At 44.2% G+C, this 25,239-nt stretch overlaps 1 protein-coding gene across 1 annotated transcript in view; it reads right to left on the bottom strand.

Moving 5' to 3' along the window:
* CFAP69 (cilia and flagella associated protein 69) overlaps positions 1–25,239 on the bottom strand; it is a 552,009-nt gene that overhangs the window by 248,892 nt on the left and 277,878 nt on the right. The window contains exons 12-13 of the mRNA XM_086941791.1: positions 6,385–6,601; positions 2,029–2,193 (exon numbers count right to left, since the gene is read on the bottom strand). Of these exons, the coding sequence (XP_086797917.1) occupies positions 2,029–2,193; positions 6,385–6,601 (382 nt within the window). The remainder of the gene's footprint in view (positions 1–2,028; positions 2,194–6,384; positions 6,602–25,239) is intronic.

Here is a 25,239-nt window from a genome sequence, read left to right as displayed (position 1 = left end):
TCTGTTTCCACCCCATTCTTAAAGATACTTCCAAACTTCTTCCAACAACTCCTCTATTATCATTCCTTAATTCTCCTATATGGCATAATTTACACATTTTAATTAATAATAAACCTTTATTCTAGAAATCCTGGCGACAATGGGGGCTGATTTGGGTGAATCAATTATATAATCAGGATTTGATTATGTCCTCTTCACAAGCCCGCTCCATCTTTGGCTTCCCTTCATCTTTTTGTTCTAAATACTCTCTCTTAACAAAAGCTATTCAGTCCGCTCACCTCCTCTTACCAGTTCTCCTGAATCTGTTTGCACAGATAAATTACACTCCCTACTACTTCGTGAGTCTAAAGCTTCCACTATATATCATTTTTTACATAGTTTACCTATACCAAGGGACAAACCTAAGACATAATTACTGTGGGAAAAGGAATTTGATACCTCCTGGGCTGTAGACTTCTGAGAGAAAATTTGGCTTAAACTTAGGAAATCTTCTAGGGCCGCAAATACGACACAAACACTCTTTTTTATATATAAAGACTCCTATTCTCACCTCTTGCTCTCAATACATATCACTCTGATGTTTCACATAACTGCTGGTCTTGCTTACTACCACATGCTGATTTATTCCATTTGCTTTTTACATGCAAGTTTGTCCGAACCTTCTGGGAAAAAGTGTGGACACAACTTAGTTTGATTTTTCACTCCAACCATCCTTTCTCTATTTTACATATCGTTTTAGGTAGCTTATCTCCTATTTGGGACCGTTCTGATACTAATGTAAAGATAATTGACCTATTATTGGCAGTGGCCTTCCAACAAATAATGAAGAACTGGAAGGATTTTACTAAGCTTTCATACCAAGCACAGTGCTGTCTGCTACAATCATAGGCTAGACACTAAATTTGTGTACCCATCACATTTGGCATCCAAACGCTTTGACTTGTGGGCACCAGTTATATTATTCATTGATGATAGTGCTAAACACTCTGTTACCCCTACTCCTCTGCAGCAAGAAGTCACTAAACCTCCATGACTTCCTTTATGTTAATCTATAGTACTATTTGTAATTTTTTATATATAGTATAGCATATGATATGGTTATTTCGATTGTATTTGTAATCTTTGATTGTTTTGTTTTATATCCTGGATATTCTTCCAATCCAACTGGTACATTTCGTGCATTCTTATTATTTTCACAGTTTTTTATACTGAACACATTATTGTAATTCTTTATCCTAATAAACTTTTTTCTGAACTAAAAAAAAAATTAGAAAAAACTCTAAACTGAGTTGAAAATAAGGTGTTTTAAGACCCTAGTAGCACTTAGCGATCCTTCGCACCTGAGCCAGAAAGACAATTGAGTCTCTGTGCCAACATCATATTCAAGGCATAGTGGGACTGAGAATCTGTTGGATTCTTAAACGAAAAGTGTACTCTTTCCAGTCAGCTTCTTTGTGCTGCCTATCTTGCTACTAAAGTGAACACTGAAATAACACCTGTGTACATCATGGAACAGTCCTTGACAGTAAATAACAGAGAATGCACAATAGTATTGATTACATGGACAAAGGAAAGTTGGTGAAGCACATGTGGAGGTCCAGCCCAAATATATGTGAACATTAACTTTCTCACATTTATTAAATTGTGTTTCACATTGTGTTGTGTTGAAGGAAGAGTTAATGCGAAAACCAAAATAAACATACAAGAAGAAAGTGCGTGTGAACATGAGACGTTTAAAAATCATAAAATTCCACAAAGTAGGTCTCATGCTACCTGAAAGTGCCAGTGTACTCACATAGTTGATGAAGGAAAACTGACCAATGTAAGTGCAGTTTTAGTGTGCACCATGAATGCAAAAAAGACGTGATATTAAAGAAAGATATAAAGGAGAACTTACAAACAAAAAACAATTATACTTATGCACATTTCTTATCTTGTGTTTGACATAGAAATTGATGTAACTATATTGATGTTACAGTTTAAGACAGTTTAATTCTGAGAAATAGTGTAACTTGACTTATGTTTTACCCTGTAGTTGGCTAATTGCTCCCTGATCACAAAGATCCTGGTTCACAATTTCATCGCCAAGGGACACCATTGCCCGCAGCAGTCTAAGGCAATATCTCATCTGGGCACGCTTGTTCCCACGACCGCCTGTACCATGGAAACTGTTACCCTTTCCAAAGAAGTGATCTGTGAAAAGATAGATATTTATGTATAGCCTTCTAATTTTTTCTTCATTTATATAGCATCAAATGCAATGCTTTATTAATGGTATAAGTAACCATCTATTACCATTGCTAAAAACATGTACATTATCGTTTAGTGTGATATCGCTCAGACACATTCTTGAACAGTGCACAAATACATTATACAGTAATGTTACGATATCAGTACACAATGAAAAGTAACTTTTTGATGACTACCACACGCAGAATGCCTGATAAGGCACTTTCAAGCTTACACAGTCCACCCTGACTCAACAGAAGAGTCTTACCACTGACAAAATACACCTCATAGGTCTACTTTTTGTGCACAATCTTGAATCTTCTCTTTTACCCCCAATATAAACGATGCTGTTGTTCCCCAGTCAGGTTTGCACAGTATTATTAAATACAACTATAAAACAAAAAGGATCAGGAGCTGCTCACTTTCCTTTTGATCTATCTAAATGCTACTGCTCCTATGGGATGGTCCCTTTTTTGGGAGATAGCTCAGTCTATCATCAGCACAAGCTGAATAGACACTGTGAAACTGTACATGCTATTTATCTAAGTAATGTGTAGCACTAAGGCTGAAATCCTGAAAGAATTAGATGAACCTCTCCACATTCTTCATGAGGGTGGTTTATGCTTACTGGTACCCGGAGAGCTCTTAGGAAACCTCAACATGGCATAAACTGGAATACCTGTGACTATCATACTTTCAGAGATGGAATGTGTAGCAAAGGACCTGAGTTGGTTCACTTCTTTGCTGTCAGAACAATCTTGAAGTTGAGTTCGCTGAGGGCCCCGGGGCCACAACGGGCACAATGCTATTACAGAAGGGGCTGTAGATGCTTGGATTACCCCTGCTGTAATACTGATAGTGCTGGCCCACATTTAGCTTTAGCACTATCATGAGAGGGTATTCCCTCATTTGCATAGGGGTGTAGCCCTATGCAAATGAGGGAATCACTTTGCCTCTACACCTGTGCCATATTAGGGCTGGAGGTGCAGAGACAAACAGCTGGAGCACTGTTAGTATGCCCCCTGAGGGCAGCCCCCTAGTGGGCAGGTGCAGTTATTCACTGATCCCACCTGCAGGGGAAACTCTGCCCCCTCTTTAAAGTGCAGGTGGCTGCCACCTGCATTGTGAAACATGAGAATGCTTGTAAACAGGTGCTTCGTATGTAACTGAATGTGCTGCTCTAAGGGGACTTGCAAGTGTGCCCCTGACCTGGGCGCAGCACATTGATTGTAATAGGGCGCACTGTTCCTGTTTACACCCGGTGCACCTGCTTAAAGGTGTTCCGTGGCCAAATAGGCACTGTTAGAAATGAGGTTTCTGGTTGGCTAATGTATGCAAAGAAGCCAGGCAGAACCCACCACTCTAGTCAGGGTAAGGGAGTTGCACACATGGCCAGAGCAGTCAGGCTTATCCCAGAGGCAATGGGTAAATTGTTTGCGCAACACACACACCAGCAACACAATAAATACACCACGAAAGGGACTACACACCATGTTATATAAAAATATGAAGAATATTATACCTAGGTCATAGACCAAAACGACATATATCAGTAATTACTTTGCCAATTAGGCAATTTTCAAAACATCACAAGTGCAATAAAGAAACAACTGTTATGTTAAAAAACCTCATGAAAGAAAACATCACTGTGCATAGTATGCATTCGTATGGTATACAGTACTTGTTATCCTGACAACGCAACGCATTAAAGACATATCAGTATATTCAGGGCATGAAATGCAGCATGTAATGACCAAAACACCTAAATGACCAAATATCACCATACACATCTAGGTCACCACATAGATACAGGATACATGCTCTTCTCTTACATGTCAAGCGATAATTTAGGCACCAAAAGCAGGGCATAACAGCACCTGTGTGCCTGTTATATGGAGATACACACACTGCCCAATCCCGCTTAGGTCACTGTCGGTCCTCTCCTCTGTCAGGATCACAAAGCCAGGTAGCCACTCGCACATGTGGCCCACGTGAGGGAATAGAGAGTCGGGCTGGACACTCGCAGGGCAGATAAACAAAAGCGGACACTGGTGTACCTCACTCGAGTCTTCCCTCAACCAGGAAAAGCACAGGGAACTGTGAGCGCACCAGAGTGGAGTCTGCTTATGCCCCTGGAGTACTAGGGAGTACCCGGGGTTATAGGCGTGCTTCAAAATCAAGGTGTTCTGAGGCAGACAAGGCACTCAGGACGCACCATCTTTGGAGATAAGTTGTCCGCACCTCAGACTTTCGCCGGGTGCACCTAACACCTGCTAGTTCAAGGGCGATGCACCGCGCTCTAGAGTTAGAAAGATGAAGCGCCAGAATGTGTTTGTTTCAGGGATAAGAAACAAAGGAATAAAGTGCTCAACATGCGCTTCTCTCTAGGGCACAATCAAATTCTAAATGAATCGCTCTACAAGTGCTAATTGCAGGTGACTGGGGAGGCTGGACTCAGAGTCCCAAGAACACTTCTGGGCAGTCACTGGTCCCACGAGAACAACTGAGGGCACAAGAGCAGAGAGACAGGCAGCAGGCTAGCACACTAGTTCCTCAGCAAAGTGGTTCTCTAACAGCCAAGCAGGTCAGCACAACAAAGCAAAGTTCAAGTAGGGGTTTTCCTAGCAGTGAAGAAATCCTGAGGTGAAGTATGTAGTGCAAGCAGTGTCTGGTTACAAATCCCATGCAGTGTTTAAAAACATGGGGTCAGAGCCCCTGTCCTGGTAATGATACTCAAAATGACTTTGATGTGGACGTAATTTTAAGAGAAATGTTAGAAGCGCACAACACCCCCTTTCAAGCCCAGCCCTGGCTCCAGACATCAGTAGGGGGTAAACAAGCCTTTTGTGTGAGTGCAGGACACAGTCTATACAAATGTAAGTGCACCCGCCTCCCAATTTCTTAGCCCTGTAAGTCCATTTAGTATGTAGATGAATGCAGATGCAACCCTGTTACACCCAACCCCTTCCTGTGTGATGACTGCCTGGAAAGTATGCACAAAGCCCAGCTGTCACTATACCCTAGACGTGGATTAGATTCAGGCTGCAAAGCACAAGTTATGAGCACAGTGAAATGACGACTTTCTAAAATGGCATTTCTACTATAGTAATGAAAAATAAACATACCCCAATAAACAGGATATGTCACCACTATTCCAAACATACCAAACATGGCAGCACTACTCCTTTAAGATCTGGAATTACCACTCAAAACATATCAGGGATTCCCTAATGCTAACCTATGAGAGAAGCAGCACTCACAGTAGTGAAAAACGAAATAGGGTTTTTGTCACTACCAGGGCATGCCACACAATAAAGACACTTGTCCTACCTTTTTCTTACATAGCACCCTGCCCACAGGGCTGCCTAGGGCCTACCTAGGGGTGATCTATATGTGGTACAAGGTGAGTTGCAAGCTTGGCAAGTCAATTTAAATGCCAAATCACTGTGTCAGTAAAACTGCATACAGGCCCTGAAGTGGCAGTGGCCTGAGACAGGTTTGAAATTCTACTTCTGTGGATGGCGCAAGCAGTTCTACAGGCCCACTAGTAGCATTTATTTTGAGGCCTTGGGTATATGGGATACTATTGTACAAGTGACTTACAGATAAATTAAAAATGCATTTCGGTTCAATCCAATCATACCATGTTGAAGGAGAGAGCACGTGCACTTTAGCACTGAATGGCAGTGGCAACATGCCCAGAGTCCTACAGCCACCTAAAAACAGGTCAGAAAAAATACAGGAGGAAGGCAAAAGTTTGGGAATAACCCTGCAAAAAGGGCCAGGTCAAACAATGATAGAGCACCCATTACATAACACGGGCTCATATTTCCCCTTTCACATGTAAATTTGTGGATCATATTACCTTTGCTGTTGAACTACTACCTGAAGTCACCGGGGACCTTACTATCAGGGTTTCGTCAGTCTGTTTTTACTAAGTTGAAAGTAAAAATAATTCCTTCTTCTACACCCTATAGAATCACTGGTAAGTAAAGTACTGGAAATCTCAAACATTTCTATAGGCTACATGCACAGCCAATGAAGCTGTATTTTTTTTGCCATTCAGATATTGGAAATCAGAAGGCACTCCAATAAAATATAAGAGAAGTTATCAATAGTCATAATAATCTGCCATCTGTCTCTGCCATCACTCACCTTGGCCAACACACCATTCTAAAAACAAAAGAAGCCGAGTATTTCCTTGGCAAACCATGTAGTCTTCCACTAGCAAATGTGCCACAGTACCAAGAGTAGCAATTGCATGAAGCTGCAAATCCTCAAAATGGGCAGCAGACCAGTCGTGAACTCCGGGTTTTTCATTTGGCTTTACATAATGAAACAAAGCCAGTATCACTTTCCCGTCGCTCAGCATCTGCATTAAACAGGAAACAGCAAACAAACAATTATGATAAATGTAAAATCAGTTAGTCATTATACAATTTCTATCCATGTAAGCAGATCACAAACCTACAAAAACCATAATCTGAACAGGATCCAGCCAATTGTTCCATTTATAGGGAAATGTCATCATTGCCTTCCTCCTCCAAAAATCACCCACCTATCAACTTTAGCAATTCTTAGGAACTGATCCTAAGGGTCATGTTATACTGCGCTCCCTGCACAAATGTGTTTGCTAAGGGAACACAAGTATAAGTGGTACAATGTTACTGCATCCGATAATTACAAAGAGTGGCAAAGTTTGCTACTTTTGTTAAATAGTCAAACCTGCCGAATGTAACATGAAAATGGCCTAGTATTTAATGGGACTTGCTAATTTTAAGGTTTACTACAGTTTTTTTACAGGTTTTCAAAAAGTTGGAATAGGCAATAAACACTGAACTGAATAAAAACACTTTGGTGTCGGGTTTTGTTGGTTGTAATGAGACAAACTAACTGCTTCATTCTCATTAAGATAGTTTTAGGTCACAAAAGGGCACTGATTTGGTTTTATTTTAAGGCCTGAATGGCCATAGATGAGTAATATGAGAAATTAGGTTGTTGGTTGAACGGGGGTGAAAGACCCCTGTTCAAGGAACAGCCACAATCCCTGTCAGGGTGAACCACCAACGTCACTAGACTAACCTGTGCTTAACCCTCTGGTAGCTTGCCGCAAAAATAGGCTTAATTAGAAGCAATGTGTAAAGTATTTAAGCAGCTAACAAACAGGACCAAAGTGAAAGCATAACAAAAGAAAAAGAAAGTACATTAAAAAATATATATTTGATGCCAAAATTACCAAAATCCACTCAGTAGAACCGGAGTTCTGAATTTGTAAAGTTTTAGAAAAAAATAGTGCCTAAAAGATCCAAGCGACAACTGTGGACATCTAGTCGTGCGAAAATGGGTCAAAGTACAAAAAGGGGTCCGGCCCCAATAGAGCGCTGGTTGGATACAAGAAGTGGTTTGGGCACGGTCAGCACTTACTTTGTACCTATAAGATATTTTGAAGAAAATGTTCTAAGAAGGTAAATAAAGTTCAGCAGGGTAAGGCTGCAGGCGAAGTCTGAGGAGGGAGCGTTGTCGTCAGGGAGCCATTGGACTCTGACTTTTGGCCTGATTATGATCTTGGCAGACAGAGTTATTCAGTCACAAACGTGATGGATATCCAGTCCACCAAATTCCAATTCCATTATATCCTATGGAACTTGCAATTTGGTGGACGAGAGATCAGTCAAGTTTGTGATAGAGTAGCCCTGTCCGCCAAGATCATAATCAGGCCCTTAGTTTCTTTTTTGGTAGTTGAAAATCTACAGCAGACTGAAGCTAGAGGCTGTAGCGACAAGAGTTCCAGGAGGTCTGGTACTCATTCGCCAAGGGACCACTGAACAGGATTTTCTGCTTCGCAGAAGAACACTGTGGTGTTGTATTTCTATCTAGGACCCTAATTCGATATTCCCGATTCATGCCCTTATGTGGTTTTAATAAGTAGTACCCCTATAAAGGCATAAGAATCAGATCCATATTTAGTAATAGCCCATGCAGTCCAAAGCACGGCAAGGCTACTCCCATAGACTCCTAGAAAGCACAACACGTTCTTTAAACAAACCAAGCCTACAGCAGCCCGGGAATCCCCCTCCTGCTTTTGTTTTGATTTGCACAAGAACTCCTAGAGTCCAGCAAGAACTGTTAGTTCTTAATGACGTCTTATCTCCAACCTTACGTCAAACCCGACACCTTTCAGGTATAAATATACCAATGTTGCCTTAAGCACACACACGGTGGTGGGGAGCAGAGCGACGTTCTACTTTGTCCAATAGCCCTGCTGTTGCCGGAGCAGAAGACAGCCGCCCCTCCCTTTTTGACGCGCTGGAGAAGCTGCCTTTTCTCAAGCCGAGAAATCCAGCTCCGGTGTTCCCGAGTTACCCTCGCGGGTTGCTGGGAGATCGAGTCCTGAGAAGCGAGATACACGACCTCCTTCATTCTATAACCAAGGTACGGAGCTGATTAAAACCTTAGAAAGAATTCTTGATTCCGATACTCGGCAAAAACCTAACTTTAACTTAAAACTGCTACTTACTTACTCCTTCCCACGTATTAGGCTTAGGTCAGGTACACTGTGGTAGGCGTATCTTAGAAGCACTAGTTGAGTTCGTTTAGTCAATGTTTTTATGTATGTATATATTTTATATATTTTAAAGTATCATTTGGCTAAGAAACCATATCAATGCTTTTACAGTATTATTTCATAATACTACTTTTACTGTACGCACTTTACTTTATCATAAGTATTGCAATTGTGGCAATTCATTTCTCTTGCATGAGAAAGAAGACTGCTCAATAAAATAACACCTTTTATTAAAAACGCCCGTCTCTCTATTTCTCTGCACTCTGGTGAAACTAAGCATGCACGATTGACTGAGTGAAATAGCCGTCTATTGTTTTCACAAGACTCTAGAGATACACTCTTTATTCTGAGGGAGCAAAGTTGTCATGTTTATGCGGTTGTCAGAAACTGAATCCCTTCTTGTCTAATCAGTTCAAGTTCAAGTTCAGGAATTTGTATAGCGCACTACTCACCCAGAGGGTCTCAAGGGGCTTGAGGGAGGGTGGGTGCATTATTTATCGAATAGCCAGGTTTTTAGTTGCTTTCTGAAGGAGAGGTGGTTCTGTGTAAGTCGGAGGTGAGTGGGGAGAGAATTCCAGGTTTTGGCCGCTAAGTAGGAGAAGGATCTTCTGCCCATGGTGGATCTGTGGATGCGCGGAATTGCGGCGAGGGCTTGATTGGATGATCGTAGTTGGCGGGTGGGTGTGTAGAAGGACAGTCGTGTGTTGAGGCATTCGGGTCCTAGGTCGTAGAGGGCCTTGTGTGCGTGGGTGAGGAGACGGAACGTTATTCTCTTGTTGACGGGGTGCCAGTGTAGATCCCTCAGGTGACCGGAAATGTGAGCATGACGGGGAATGTCCAGTATGAGTCTGGCTGAGGCGTTTTGGATGCGTTGGAGTTTTTTCTGTAGTTTGGCTGTGGTCCCGGCGTAAAGGGTATTTCCATAATCCAGACGGCTGGTGACCAGTGCGTGGGTGACTGTCTTTCTTGTTTCGGTGGGGATCCAGCGGAAGATTTTTTTTGAGCATGCGTAGGATGTTGAAGCATGAAGATGAGACGGCGTTGATTTGTCTGGTCATCGAGAGGGAGGAGTCTAGGATGAAGCCCAGGTTACGTGCGTGATCTGTAGGTATGGGTGCTGTACCCAGTGCCGGTGGCCACCATGAGTCGTCCCAGTCAGAGGGGGATGATCCTAAGATGAGGACTTCCGTTTTGTCCGAGTTAAGTTTTAAACAGCTGTTTTTCATCCATTCGGCTACTTCTTTCATTCTTTCGTGTAGATTGGTTTTGGCTGTGTTTGGGTCTTTGGTGAGGGAGAGGATCAGCTGGGTGTTGTCTGCGTAGGAGATTATGTTGAGGTTGTGTTGGCGCGCGATGGATGCGAGGGGACTCATGTATACGTTGAAGAGGGTGGGGCTGAGTGAAGATCCTTGTGGTACACCACAGATGACTTCGGTGGCCTCTGATTTGAATGGGGGGAGGTGGACTCTCTGGGTTCTTCCGGCAAGGAACGAGATGATCCAATCCAAAGCTTTTCCTTGTATTCCGACGTTGTTGAGGCATTGTATGAGTGTGCTATGACATACTGTGTCGAAGGCGGCAGAGAGGTCGAGTAGGATGAGGGCAACTGTTTCTCCGTTGTCCAGTAGCGTTCGGATGTCGACTGTAGCTGAGATGAGGGTGGATTAAGTGCTGTGTTTGGCTCGGAAGCCGGACTGTGAAGGGTCGAGGGAATTGTTGGATTCGAGGAAGGCGGCGAGCTGACTATTGACAGCTTTCTCAATTACTTTGGCAGGGAATGGGAGGAGTGAGATGGGGCGATAGTTCTTAAGTTCAGAGGAGTCTGCTGTGGGTTTCTTCAGAAGGGCGCTGAGTTCTGCATGTTTCCAGCTTTCCGGGAAGGTAGCGGAGTTGAAGGAACAGTTGATGACATCGCGGAGATGGGGTGCGATGATGGAGTCTGCTTTGTTGAAGATGTGGTGGGGACATGGGTCGGTTGGCGAACCTGAGTGAATGGAGTTCATCAGGCGGATGGTGTCTTCAGTGGTGATTGGATTCCAGGCGAAAGGTTGTGAGAGTGCTGTTTTGGTTCGGAGGTGGGTGGAGTGGGCTGTTCATCGGACTGGTTTTCAAAGCTGTTATGTATGTCTGCGATTTTGTTGTGGAAGAAAGAGGATAAAGAGTCGCAGAGGTCTTGGGAGGGAGTGATGTCGTTTGTGCCGGCAGTGGGGTTGGTAAATTCTTTGACGATGTTGAATAGTTCCTTGCTGTTGTGGACGTTGTTGTCGAGTCGATCCTTGAATGCTGATTTCTTGGTGGAACGGATCAATTGGTGGTGTTTGCGGGTGGCGTCCTTAAAGGTGGTCAGGTTGTCAGAGGTTGGGTTTTTTCTCCAGGTTTTCTCGAGGGTACGACATAACTTTTTGGATTTTTTAAGGTCATCGTTGAACCAGGGGGTCTTTTTGCTACCTTGTTTGATCTGATGGTTTTTCAAGGGTGCTATTACGTCGGCGCTGTGGGTGATCCATTGTGTGAGTTTGGTGGCAGCTTGGTTTGGATCCGATGATATGGCAGGAGGGTTTTGGTTAAGCGATGTGAAGAGTTGGTCGGTGGTGATTTTGTTCCAGTTTCTTCGAGGAATAGGTTGTGGGGGGTTGTGGGTCGTGGTCTTTTTGTAGCTGAAGTGAACGCAGTTGTGGTCTGTCCAATGGAGAGCTGTGGTGTGATCGAAGGAAATGTGTGTGCTGGAGGTGAAGATAGGGTCGAGCGTGTGTCCGGCAAGGTGGGTGGGGGTGTCAACAAGTTGTTTGAGTCCGAGATTGGCCAGGTTGTCCAGAAGGGTGGTGGTGTTGCTGTCGTTTTTCTTTTCCAGGTGAAAGTTGAGTTCTCCCAGTAGAATGTAGTTCTCGGAGGTGAGGGCATGTGGGCAGATGAAGTCGGTGATGTCTTCGTTGAATTGTGTGCGGGTTCCTGGTGGTCTGTAGATGAGGGTGCCTCTGAGTGTGGTCCTGGTGTAGGTGTGGATCTGGAAATTAAGGTGTTCGGCGGTCGCGAGGTTGTCGTCGGAGCTGGTCGTGATTCGGATGGTGTTCTTATGAACGATGGTGATGCCTCCTCCTGTTTGGTTGGTGCGGTCTTTTCGGATGATTTTGTAAGCGTTCGGGATGGCTATGGCGATGTCGGGCGCTGAAGAAGTGTTCATCCAGGTTTCTGTAAGGAAGGCGACGTCCGGCGATGCAGTGTCGAGTAGGTCCTAGAGTTCAGTGGCGTGTCTGTGGACCGAGCGGGTGTTCAGCAGGATGCACTTCAGGTGGTTGGAGTTGGCACTGTGTTTGGAGGTAGTGGATTTGGTGTGGGTCCTGGTGCAGGCGAACTTGCAGGAGTGGCAGGCGAATGGACCATGGGTGTGTCCTGGGGCAGCTTCGCAGCATTGTGGTGTGCGTCTGGGGTTAAGGGCAAAGAGGGTTGCGGCGTCATACGTTATGCGGGAGGAGTGGGTTTTGCGAGGACCAGGGGGTCTGGCGCTGGACGCGGTCCAGGCGAGGACGGGCGTAGACGGGCTTACCTTTGGCGCACCTTCGGCGCGACCGCTGCGCGCATGGGCATCTGTCATATGTGGATAGTGGAAGGGGAGGGGCGAGGGAGGGTCAGCTGGGAGGCAGGGCGGAGCTAGGGGCCAGGAGGCACAGTCACAATATGGCAGCAAAAACAAACGTGAAAACAGGGCGAGTATGTATGTGCAAGCAGGCAAGGATCTTAACAACATTCAAAGCGGACTTTTTACAAAAGCGCTACAGTATTATGCCAGCACGAGCAAACATCAATGATTCAGGCACAAATTGCAATGCACGCTAAATAAGCAACAAGCGCTACGCTGAAAATGAGGCACTGAGCGCTGATCGAGGTAATTGGCAGAGAGCAGCAAAGCAGCTAAGCGCTACGATACCAGCTGGCCAGGGGAGCGACCGCTACTGCCAGATCAGGACGGTCAGGACGGTCACAGCGATGGGGCTGGCGAGATCTTCCTTTGCTATCAGTGGGAGGGAGGGTCAGCTGGGAGGCGGGAGCGGGGCGGAGCTACGGGCCGGGAGGCACAGTCACAAAATGGCAGCAAAAACAAACGTGAAAACGGGGCGAGTATGTATGTGCAAGCAGGCAAGGATCTTAACAACATTCAAAGCGGACTTTTACAAAAGCGCTACAGTATTACTATACGTTGGAGCTAACAAAACCGTTCTCCACAAACTACAGATGGTCCAAAATGCGGCAGCCCGCCTTGTACTGTGTCTGCCCCGTAAATCGTCAGCCTCAGCAGCTCTAAACACCCTCCATTGGCTGCCAATCTTGTTTAAACTTCTTTTAATCACCTTCAGGGCATTCCACCAACGAGGCCCAACCTATTTATGTAACGGGTTTAAAAGATACCATCCAGCGCGTTGTCTGAGATCTGCAAGCCAGAACTTACTTAAACCACCTCATTTCAAGCTGGCCACAAAGGGTGGCAAATCCCTTTTTGTACTTGGAACTAAAGCCTGGAACAAACTTCCTCTGTTCTTGCGGTCTTTCTCTCAAGAAGCCCCCTTCAGGAAGGCATTAAAAACTTGGATTTTCTCTTTGCCTGACGCCACTTGCAGGACCTTAGTGTAATGTGTGTGCAGAAATCAGGACACCTTTTTCCCTTCCAACTCCTCCATCTGAGTTGTGTGAGCGCCAAGATACTCCTTGGAGTGGAAGTTGCGCGGTAGAAATGTCCCTTACATTACATTACATTACATTACATTATTATGCCAGCACGTGCAAACATCAATGATTCAGGCACAAATTGCAATGCACGCTAAATAAGCAACAAGAGCTACGCTGAAAATGAGGCACTGAGCGCTGATCGAGGTAATTGGGAAGTTCACTCCTCCCTGTTCATTCGAGAAAGTTTCTAGTGACCTCTGAGCTAGCTGGCAAAACTAATTAAGTCTAACATAGTCAGTAGAGACCTAGATGACCTCAGTCCTACGTCTACACTGCTGTTTATGTTATTCCAATGCGCAGAGCCTATTGGGAAAATAGGAACTACAATACATGGCGCCCAACGTTTGGTAAGGCGATAATCTAACGCAAGACACTAGAGTAACTCAGTCGTGCTTTTCACATAGACACCTTTTTCCCGTAAAAACTCCAATAGACGCCTGGAGTGGGTGAAAGGTTAATATCCGCCGGAACTTAGTAGGATGAGAATCCTATGTATTAGTTCTTGGTTTAGTCAACATTGAAGGATACAGTGTTCCAAAATATTGTGCACCTAATCTTTGTTTCCTTGAAACTTGATCTGCAACAAAACTGTCTGTCAGTAAAATGGGAGAAAGTGAAGACGAAAGAGAGAAAGAAGCATTAGCAGCTCGATTCTTAGCGGAAGACTCAAGTTTTCAAGAAAATGACCCGAATGCTATACTCATTCCGGTCAATATAAGAAGAACTATAACTCTTAAACTTATATAGAATGGACTATCACCAAGAGGTGGTACAGTCATATTCGTGATAGAGGCACATGAATTTCGGCAGACAGAGGTATTCTATTCATGGATACATTTTCCAGCAGCACACGCTGTGACAAAAGACTTCCACTATTACAAAATAGAGGAACCTCCGGATATATACACTCCTTTCGAGGACCTTGAAATCCCACTAACATACCAAGAGCACCTGCTCTGGTTTAAAGGCGCACTAAAACATCAAAATCACATCACCAGGCATGGTCCACTAGGTAGACCAGGAGCCACGTGGCAGGTTCTAGCCAGCTACACACCACATCCAGACATTGAAAAAATGTTGAACGTGGAACTTTTAGCTCAGCTAAAAATCTTAATTAAAATGCATAGACAATTGGTCCAATATGTCATGCGGACTGCAACAGTCCAACCAGCAACTAACATCCCACAACTGACCGCTCATCAGGGGAACTCAAACAAGATTACACCACAGAACATACAATTGTGTCTTGGTAAAACACCCGCAAACCGGGAACAAATTCCATTCTGGTTAGCTCAAAAAATCACCCAGATAGAGGCAGTATTTCCTGATATCACCCCACCGGATAAACACAGAATTCTGACTATCTGCCTCCCAATGGGGATCGCACCACATGTGGAGGACTGTGACACTTGGGGTACAGTCTTTGCTTCTATCTACACAAAAACACATGGTGTTCCGTCTATTGCGGTTATACCAGATGTCCTAAGACAGATTCAAAATGAATACGGTCCAGAACCTGCTTTAACTCTGGGTATGAAATTACTGAAGGACTTTAAGCAGGTCTCAGCTATATTATTAGCCAACATAAAAGGAGAAGCAGCATGTGTGGCAATCCACCAGAAATTGAAGGAGACAGATATAACAGACCAACCATTTGAGCTTGCTAAAATCATAGAAAAATCCTATGAAGAACTAGGAAGAGATAGTTTAGGTGGTAAACCGGTAAAACCCCAACTAATTGAAAATCCTGAAAAAACCTATATTAAAAATAATCTAAATACTCCAAAAAAGAGCTGGGATGGTAATAAACAATCCACTCCCAGAGAAAAACAATTCCAGTCCAGAGGAAGGTCTCCCCAACGGAGGAATAAATCACCGGTTGGAAGAGACAAATCTCCGCAAAAGGAACCCTCGGAAAAAAGATATAACCTTAGAGATAGGGATAAAATAAGAAAACCTGACAGATATCAAGACATTGATACACGTCCCTCTCGATCCTTCTCACTCAATCTTTCTCGATCTTCCTCACAGAAATCGGAAAGAATAGGACAGTCAGAACACAAGGAAAAGCACGTCAAGTCCAAAGACAAAGAACCTGCTCATCAAAGTAAGAAAACACAATTTCCCAGAAAAAAGGTAGCAAGTATTAAAATTAAACATGCCAAGGATTCTGAGGACACAACTGAAAAACGGAGAGTGGGCCCAGACAATGCTAGACACCGCAGCAGAAGTGACCATAGCTCGCAAGATCCTGATGAATCTTCTGGAGACAGTGGACACGAATTAATACATTCAGGTGGAAACTGCAGACACACGAGTTAGTGTGCCCCATAAACTATATGAAATAACATTACGTATAGAGGGTGATAAAACTAGGAAAATAAAAGGTCTCTTTTGGGAGAAACTTTCTAAAGGCTATGACATCCTGTTAGCTGAAAAAGACTGGCCACCAGATTTTGTCAGGGAGTGCCCTCATGGCGAAGAAATGATTATGCCTGCCTTCTCAAATCATATTCCGATTCATAAAAAATACACATTTGCAAGAAAATGGGCAGTGGCCCAAGCCCCTGCATTATACAAAAAATCATGTAGGATGGGATGAGGACTCTCCTCCCCACAAAATCCAGTTAAAAAATCAACCGACTGCACAAAAACAGTACCCAGTTAAACAAGAAGCTAAAAAGCAAGTCAGGGAGATCTTAGATCAACTTGAATATCAAGGGGTGATTGAAACATGCACCTCACAAATGAACAATCCTTTGTTTCCTGTCTCCAAGCCAGACGATTCATATCATCTAGTTTTGGACTAAAGAAATTTAAACTCCTGCTGCAAAACTTTTGCAGTACAAAATTCACACAGTGCAGCACTAATGAACAACATCGTGTGCAAAAAATATAAAACGACATTAGATATCTCTAATGGATTCTTCTGTCAAAACATTGCACCTGAAAGCTGGTATTTGACCGCTTTCTCAACAATGGGGTCGCAAAAACAATTTTGCCGACTCCCACAGGGATTCAAGAACAGCCCAGGATTATTCTCAGCAAGGGTAACAGAGTTACTACAAATATATGACGATGAGGCATTATCATATGTCGATGACATCTATCTTACAGACGATGACCTGGAGACTCACTTAAAAAGAGTGAACACCATAATTCTTGGGTTCGCATCAGAAGGTTACAAATTCAACTTTAAAAAGTCAAGAATTGCCCATCTAACAGTCCTATTTTTAGGATATGAATTATCAAGTGAAGGCAAAAGCCTGGCAGACAACTTCTTAGAGAAGTGTGCAGTACTCCAAGCACCAAAAACGCTGAAAAATTTGCAATCAATACTAGGCTTCCTGAATTTCGAAAGAACATACATTTTAAATTATGCAGAGAGGGTTAAACCTCTCTATGAATTAATAAAACCTGATTTCAAACCCATACTTTGGACTCAAAAACACACAGAAATTTTGAGATTATTACAGACAGACATGTTAACTAAAACAAAATTGCAAACTCGCGACAACGTACGCAACCTTGTAATCCGAGTAATTCCAGGAAAATGCGGATTCACATACCTGACCTATAATGAGGGAGAAACGGTACCTATAGCTTACAAATCACACTTGTACACTCAAGCTGAAATGAAATTCAGCTCTACAGAAAAAATTCTGACAGCGGTTCAAACTGCTGTGGCAAAAGAAAGAGCCCTGGCACAAGGTAAACGAATAATAATCGTTACACCAATACCTGCCATAGAGGCAGTAACAAGGGCAAGCATTCCGAATACTAAAGCTCTACATCCAAGATGGATACAATGGGTTAATTCTCTTGCGGCAACAGACGTAGTATACGAATTCGATCGTAATTTAAAAACACAAGAATTTCTCCAATATGAATACGAATGTCCTCTGCCGACCAAAATCCTGCCTCTGGAACATTACGGCTGTATAATATATACAGACGGATCAGCACAACCCGCAGTTGGGGGTAAACATGCTTATAGTGCTGCGTGCGCGATCGTTAAAGGTCATTGGCACGAAGGAAAATTTAAACCATTGGTCACTAAAACCCAATCTCTAGGAGATTGTACAGCTCAGCGTGCTGAACTTCTGGCATTTAAGATGGCACTTGAAAATACCGATCACGAATTCCCCACACTAATAGTGTGTGATTCATATTACTGCGTCCAATCTTATAATGAATACTTGCAGAACTGGGTTCAAAACGGCTTCAAAGATGCAAAAGGTGGCACAATCCAGCATAAAACGCTTTGGGAACAAGTAGTTCTTTTACAGAAAGAACTACAAAAGACTCATGTGATACATACACTGAGTCATCAACGTGATGGCGTTCACGTTGCGGGGAATTCATTGGCTGATGAAGCCGCGAAGGCAGCTGTGCAAACGGCTTCCATAGCTGCTATCACCCGGTCAAAAACAAAAATAGACAGCGATATAATGTAAGCTGTCAGTGCTACAGTAAAAAATGGTTTAAAAAAACACTCCCGAAAGGCTTTCCACTCAATAATACATACGTAATTGATGCAAACTCCGTTCCTTTTGCTCGAATCCCTGGAGTGGGGGATAGAGTAATTCCAAACACGAACCGGAGAGTTTTCTTGATTGAAGACGCACACATGGGATTGGGTCTGAGGCACCAAGAGATCCTGAAATCTCTGATAGAATTACAATCAAATTATTGGTGGCCGGGAATGAGTGTAGATATCTACAATTTTGCAAAAAATTGTGAGGACTGCAACAGAGATCGCAGTTGTGAACAGGACCAGACAACAGTCCAGACACCACTATTAGACAGCATCAGGCTATCTATGCGCAGACGACCGACCGGACAAATGCGGTCCCATAATTATTAAGATTTGATTCACTAAAAATGTAGGCCCCAGCGCTCGGCTGACGCCAGAACTGTTATAAAAGATTTGCGAGTCTTTATCGACACATACGCAATTGGTATGCTACAGTCTGACCAGGGTCCTGCGTTTAGCTCTCGAGCTTACAAAGAGGCCATGACCAGCATGGGCATTGCATTGCGGTACTCTTCTCCCTTCCATCCTGAGGGAAATGCGGTAGTGGAAAGAAAAAACCGTGACATAAAGCAATCTATAACGGCGAGGGTATTAGGTTCGGGTGATGGGTGGGTCAAACATTTAATAAGTGACCAACGTAGTCTTAATAACATGGCAAGAGATTCTCTAAAAGGTTTCAGTCCGTATGAACTTTTGTTTGGTACTAGGATGATTATCCAGGATCTGGATCGTCATACTTCAGTGGTAGAAGAAAAATATTTTGATATCAAAGATCGTTTGGCTGTTTTACAGGACTTGAATGAAACAAGAAAGAGTCTAAGTAACATAAAGAGTAAGCCAACAACCACTGAAGAACCACCTGTCCCAGCAAGACCTGTCTGGATCCAAAAGATTGGGGATCTGGTCAGAGAAAAGATTGCAGTGAAGAAGGAATTTGGCCCTTCTTACAGAAAAGCAGTACCTGCGGAACAAGATCAGTAGTACTACCGCCACTTGCTGGTAAAAAAGAAAACAGAATTGTTTCAATCGACCTGGTGAAACCACAAACATGTGGCCGCTAATAAATAGCAGGCCCAGTGGACTCCCAAGAAATAGCAGAAGACCAAACTTTGCTACAATCCAAGAGGTTCAAACTGAGAGACTAATCACATTTGATAAACCAACAGTAAATAAAAAAGGACTATGCAACAAAGCCATGGAACTTGTGCCTCTTGAAACCCAAATTGCAACAATTCGTGAAGGTACACCAATCTACAACGATGTAGCTTCAGAATGTACAAACGTAACAAAAGAAAATGCAAAGATCAATGGAAACCCGGAAGCGATCCCACCAATTGACAGAACTGCATCTGGCTATTTTATCAACTTTGATGACTTTTCCGATGATCCAAGTGAACATGGGGACAAGCCAGCAACAAAAAGTTTCAAAGAGAAAACGACCGAGCTGTTTCACCAACTGAAAGAGACATATATGATGTTATGTTATGTTAGGGGGGTTCTTTTAGAGCGCACTGACACCGTGAGTTTCCTGGCGCTGATTGGGATTTCAGTGAGATAGCAGATAAAGATGAGCCAGATTGGGGAAAAAGCCAAGTTTTGAGAGATTTGCTAAAAAGAGTGAGTGAGTTAGCAGATTTGAGAGAGAGGGGAAAAGAGTTCCAAAGTGTAGGAGCAAGGTGTGAGAAGCTCCGACCTCCAACCCTCGCGAGTTTGAAGGAGGGGGTGGCAAGGAGATGAAGATGGGAAGATCTAAGATTGCGAGAGGGGCAGTATGGAGTGATGAGGGATTTCAGGAACCTAGGGGAGGGGCCGGTCAGGGATTTGAATACTATGCAGCCGATCTTAAAGGCTGCCCTGAGATTGACCGGGAGCCAGTGCAGTTTGGCAAGGAGAGGCTTGGCCGACTGCCATTTTGGAATCCTGAAGACCAGTCGTGCCGCTTGGTTCTGAGCGATCTGCAGCCTATAGAGCAAGGTTTTGGGCAGACCGTGATATAAGGAATTTGAGAAGTCCAAGCGGGAAAGGACCAAGGCCAGGGTGACTTGGAGCAGAACTTCGGGGGACAGGAGATAAGCGACCTTCCTAATCCTGCGAAGCTGGTGCATACAGGAGGAGACCACCGCCCCCACCTGGGCTTTGAGTGAGAGTTCGGAGTCGATGATAACTCCCAGACTCTTTACGGATGCCACAGGGGCAGGGGGGGGGCCAAGCCCTGTGGGCCAGAAGTGAGGACCCCAATGGATGGAGCTCTTGCCTGGAAGAAGGAGCTCCGTCTTTCCAGGGTTCATTTTGAGCTGGTTTTGACTCATCCAGAGGAGAATGTGAGACATGACAGCATGAAAGTTAGAGACAGCAGAGGGGGTAGAAAGAGGGAAGATGAGTTGTAGGTCGTCAGCGTAGTTGAAGACGGTGACGTCCCACTGCCTCAGAGAGAGAAGGAGGGGGCGAAGATAAAGATTGAAAAGAAGGGGGGACAGAGAAGAGCCTTGAGGGACACCGCAGGTGGAAGGTACTTTGGGTCCACGAAAGGTACCCAGACTGACCGACTGAGACCTGCCGGACAGAAAGGAGTGGACCCAGGCCAACGCCGGGCCCTGGAGGCCGGCTTGTTCGACACGGCGGATGAGAATGTTGTGATCCACCGTGTCGAACGCGGCCGACAGATCTAACAATACCAGGGCCTGGGGGGTGCCCTTGTCAGCATTGCCTCTCAGAGTGTCGAGCACGGCCAAGATGACTGCCTCCGTAGAGTGGCCGGGCCTGAAGCCGGCCTGATTGGCCTCCAGGAAGTTCGAGCTTTCGACAAACTGTGAGAGGGTGGCAGTGACATGGGCTTCCAGAATTTTGGAGAGGTAGGGGAGAAGGGAGATGGGTCGGTAGTTAGCTGGGACCGAAGGATCAGCCCCAGGCTTCTTCAATAGGGGCACAAGAACGGCCTCCTTGAGAGAGCCAGGCACCGTACCCGAGGAAAGAGAGGAATTCAGCAAAGGAAGGATACATTCGGGGAGGGACAGGCAGATGTTTCGTAAGATGGAAGGGGGACAACAATCATCCGGGGAACCGGACTTGACCCGAGTGGCTAGTTTCGCTAGGGTGGCGGAGTCAAGGATGGGAAAGTGTGAGAATGAGGAAGTATTGTGAGGGACGGGAGTGGTATCAGCGTCAGGAAGAGAGGCAGTGATGGAATCCTTAATCATAACGATTTTATCCACAAAGAAAGAACTGAGGGCGTTACAGGATTCCTGAGTAGGGGCCTGGGTGGGAAGAGTCCTGGTGTCAGTGGTAAGTTCCCCAATAACTTTAAAAATCTCCTTTGATTTAATAGGTGCGGAGAGGATTCTGTCAGTGATGTGTGCAGATTTGGCCGCGATAATAGCTTTCTTGTATTTATTGCGCGCGGCCAGGTGGATATCCCTACTCGTGGCACAATAGTCTCTTCTCCACCTGCGCTCGAGTTGGCGAAGTTCAAGATGTTGCTGTTTTAGGCTAGAATTGTACCACTTGTGGGAGTGACTATGCCGGGACCGAGGGAATTTAGTTAGAGGGGCCAGGACATCGCTGGCTGATACCAGCCAGTGGGAAATGTCATTGGCCAGCTTGCCAGTGCTGAGGTCAGGCATGAGGGGAGGACGCGATTTTGAAAGGAGGTCAAGAAAGCCCTGGGTGTCTACAGACTTCCATTTTCGCGCCATGCCGCCCTCTGAGGAAGGAACCCTGATATGGCCAGTGATGGTGAGGGTGGCCTCGACCAAGAAATGGTCGGACCAGATGCATGGAGTGATCACCGGGTGAGAGAGCTTGATCCCGTGGGTCCAGATGTGATCGAGGATGTGACCTCCGGTATGTGTGGGGGTATCTATATGTTGTTTTAGGTTGAGGGACGATAAGGCTTCGAAGAGCTCGGTGGCCTGGGGGCCAGCATCCTTATGCTGGAACCAATAATTAAAGTCCCCGAAGATAGCCACACGGGTGGAAGAAGTGGTGAGGTTGGCCAGCTGTTCAGCAAAGGAGGAGGGAAAGAGAGGCATGGGGTGGGGAGGACGATATAACACCACGAGCGTGATAGCACCCTCGTTCGTGCCCAAGTTGATCACAAGATTATCGACTGCTGGGAGAGTAAGCGAGGAAGTGGAAATGAGTTGTACATTTTTCCGGATTACTGCTGCCACGCCCCCTCCATGACGGCCGCCTGGTCGATTGGCGTTCAGCATGTAGTAATCAGAGGGCAGTGCCGCCAGAATGTCCGGAAGTGAGTCCTCCGATAACCATGTCTCCGAGAGTAGGAGTATATCGGGGTTCTCGGCAGTCAGTAAGAGGAAGATATCAGTCTGATGCCTGATAAGGGAACGGGTATTAAGATAGGATATGCGGATGTGTGACTCGGGAATAGCTGGTATGTCTGGCCCCAATAGAGGGGGGAAGCTTCCCTCAATTCCCAAAGAGGAGATGCGGGCCCAAATGGTAGGGTGAAGGGGGCAGGAGGGGGACTGCAGTGCTTTAAGTGCCGCAGCGGTGTACAATATGGGAGCAACAGCGTCCCTGGTCCCTGCGCCCGTCTGTGCACGGACGGGCACAGACGGGCGGGACTTAGGCGCGACTTCGGCGCGATGACGGCGCGCCCGCTGCGCCCGTCCGCTGCGCTCCCTGAAAGGATGGGATCTCACCATGGACTGAATTTTGGACTGTGTTAGGTGTACTTTTCCTCCTGCTTTGGCTCACCATGGTTTTATGTTTGGGTAGATTCATTGATGGAAAATATAGTACAATGGACACAGCAAGTCAGAACATCAACTTGGTCCTAAAGTCGCACAGAACCTCTCTCATCGAGAAAAGAGAACTATCATCAGTGAACATCACAGCCAATCCGATACCTGGGGGTATTGCATGGGACAGAACTGACTATGATATTTATGGCCCGATTGAGCTCTTGAAGTATCCACACCAGTTCAAGATTTCCTTAAGTGATTTTGTGAAACCAAGTTCCTTTTCTGATGATTGGGATTTTGAAAATATCAATAATATGATGTCAGATTTAATAATGTCAGCTAAATTTACAGAACATGATTATTTACAGGGTTCATCAAATTATGAAGAGTTATATTGTTACAATCACTATGGTCATCACTATTTGCATAAATCTGCACAACCTAGAAATGTTTTTACTTATAATCAATGGGAACATTGTCCGACGCCACCAAAAGGAATTTCGAAAACATTTTTTGAGAAATTTCCATACTTCTCAGGGTTTAACAAGAGTGATCCAGAAACGTTTTAATTTAAAATTTTAAATAAGACAGGAATGAAAAACATGATGACAAATACTAAATTGATTTATTCTGAAAACTTTTATGACAAAATGCCAACATTTGGTTTTGAATTTTGGAAAAACAACATTGAAAGAAAAACCATCTGGGGAACAAAAGACTGGCAGGTACAAGGTCTAGAATCATTATTTAGAGCCTGCATGATCCCAGAACAAATAATTTTCCTGAATGATACCATTCAACAAACTACCTGTCTTGGTTTAGCTAAGATAAAAGATTTAAACAAACCGTCTATTCCGAAGCCCATACCTGATGAATACAGGACTACTGATATGGAAATAGACGTATCCCATATTTTTCACCAAAACAGAACAAATCCTGATTGGAAAAAATGGTTGATCTGGCTCATAGACACAAACAACTGTCAAGATAGATTCCTGAACAAAAGACAGGGGTTCAAAATGACCAGGCCAGACCCAAGATATTCCCAGAGACAACATCCAGGGATAGTTACAACATACAGTGTAGGGAAACTATGCCTTGAGTGGCTACAAACATCCACATTGGCTGAAATTAAGCAACACTTGACTTTACTTAAAGAAGGTGCTGACTTGCGAGATTTCATAATGGGACCTCGCAAACAGCGTCAAAAACGTTTCATAGCGGCCGGTATATACGCTGCATACAACGAAGCTTGGAAAGCAATGCAAATTGAAACAGCAGAAAAAATACGAGAAATTGATTGTATAAATTTGGAGAAATCACTTTCTGTTGTGGACAATGGGTTAACGACTCTGTCTTCCAGAATATATTCACTGGACAGTATTGTATCATCTGCCTTTGATATAATAGAGCTAGACTTGCTAATGTTACAACATGGTCAGTCCCAATTGCGTTCTATTGTACAGCTTGGCTGGACATTGCAAAACCTACGTTCAGGCTACGTGTCATGGCGTCTAATCAACATAACGTCATTATTTTCTATCTTTAACCTTACTGATAAACAAATCAGTTTGACACAAAAAGGAGCAGATTATACGATTCTGAGCATTGAAAAACTTGAGAGATTACCATTGACAATGTCAGAGAGACCTGTCATTGAATGGATAATACACAGAACAATTACAATTCCAATAACAACTTTCCAGTTTAAATAATGCCAAGAATATATACCAGCAGGCCAGTATGAAAGGTTGGGTAAAGGTTACATCAAATCAACCTGGGATTTTCCTTACACACACAAATGTTATAGTGAAAGGAAAAAGGAGGTATTCCTTAGTGGTAATAATTGTAAAAAATCACTAAGCGGTACACTTCTGTGTCAAGGTATTAACTTGCATGGAGCCTGCGAAGGGTCTTCAAATAACCTTTCATGTCACCTGCAAGGCACTCCTGCAACACAGATAGAACCATTCTTCAGACAACTCTCCAACGGTAGCTACGTTATAATAACTGACCACAGCTGTTGTGGATTGGTGCCAGTAAAATGTTATCTCATAACTGTTACTTCCAGGGTCGTTTGCTGTATGCAAGTATTGTATCCAAACAGCAATCCAGACATGGAGGCGGCAATATGGCCTTATGTGAATATCTCTTCTATTCGAATTGATACTTTATGCAGAATGAAGTCTATTCTTTTACAGACAACTGTGCCTTTGACATCATCCAAAGAAACGTATGACCTGCAGAGATACATACCCTTTTATCGACAAATTGCCCCGTGCATTTCGTAGAAATGTTAAGTCAAATTTTAAACATGTCTGATACCAGTGGCATCGCACATGCATTTAAGACAATTTTTTCGGAACTGTTAACACCATTTGAAACAGTTCTGGGCATCTTCCCGAATTTTGTCCATTCTGTGTTTGGCGGCCTACCTTTAATTTTGGGACTCGTAGCAGGAATTTTAATTTTGCTCCTTC

This window comes from Lissotriton vulgaris, chromosome 10 (genome assembly GCF_964263255.1).
Source record: "Lissotriton vulgaris chromosome 10, aLisVul1.2, whole genome shotgun sequence".
Lineage (NCBI taxonomy): Eukaryota > Metazoa > Chordata > Amphibia > Caudata > Salamandridae > Lissotriton > Lissotriton vulgaris.
The sequence above is the reverse complement of the archived record's forward strand: the minus strand, read 5'-3'. Positions and strand labels throughout refer to the sequence as shown.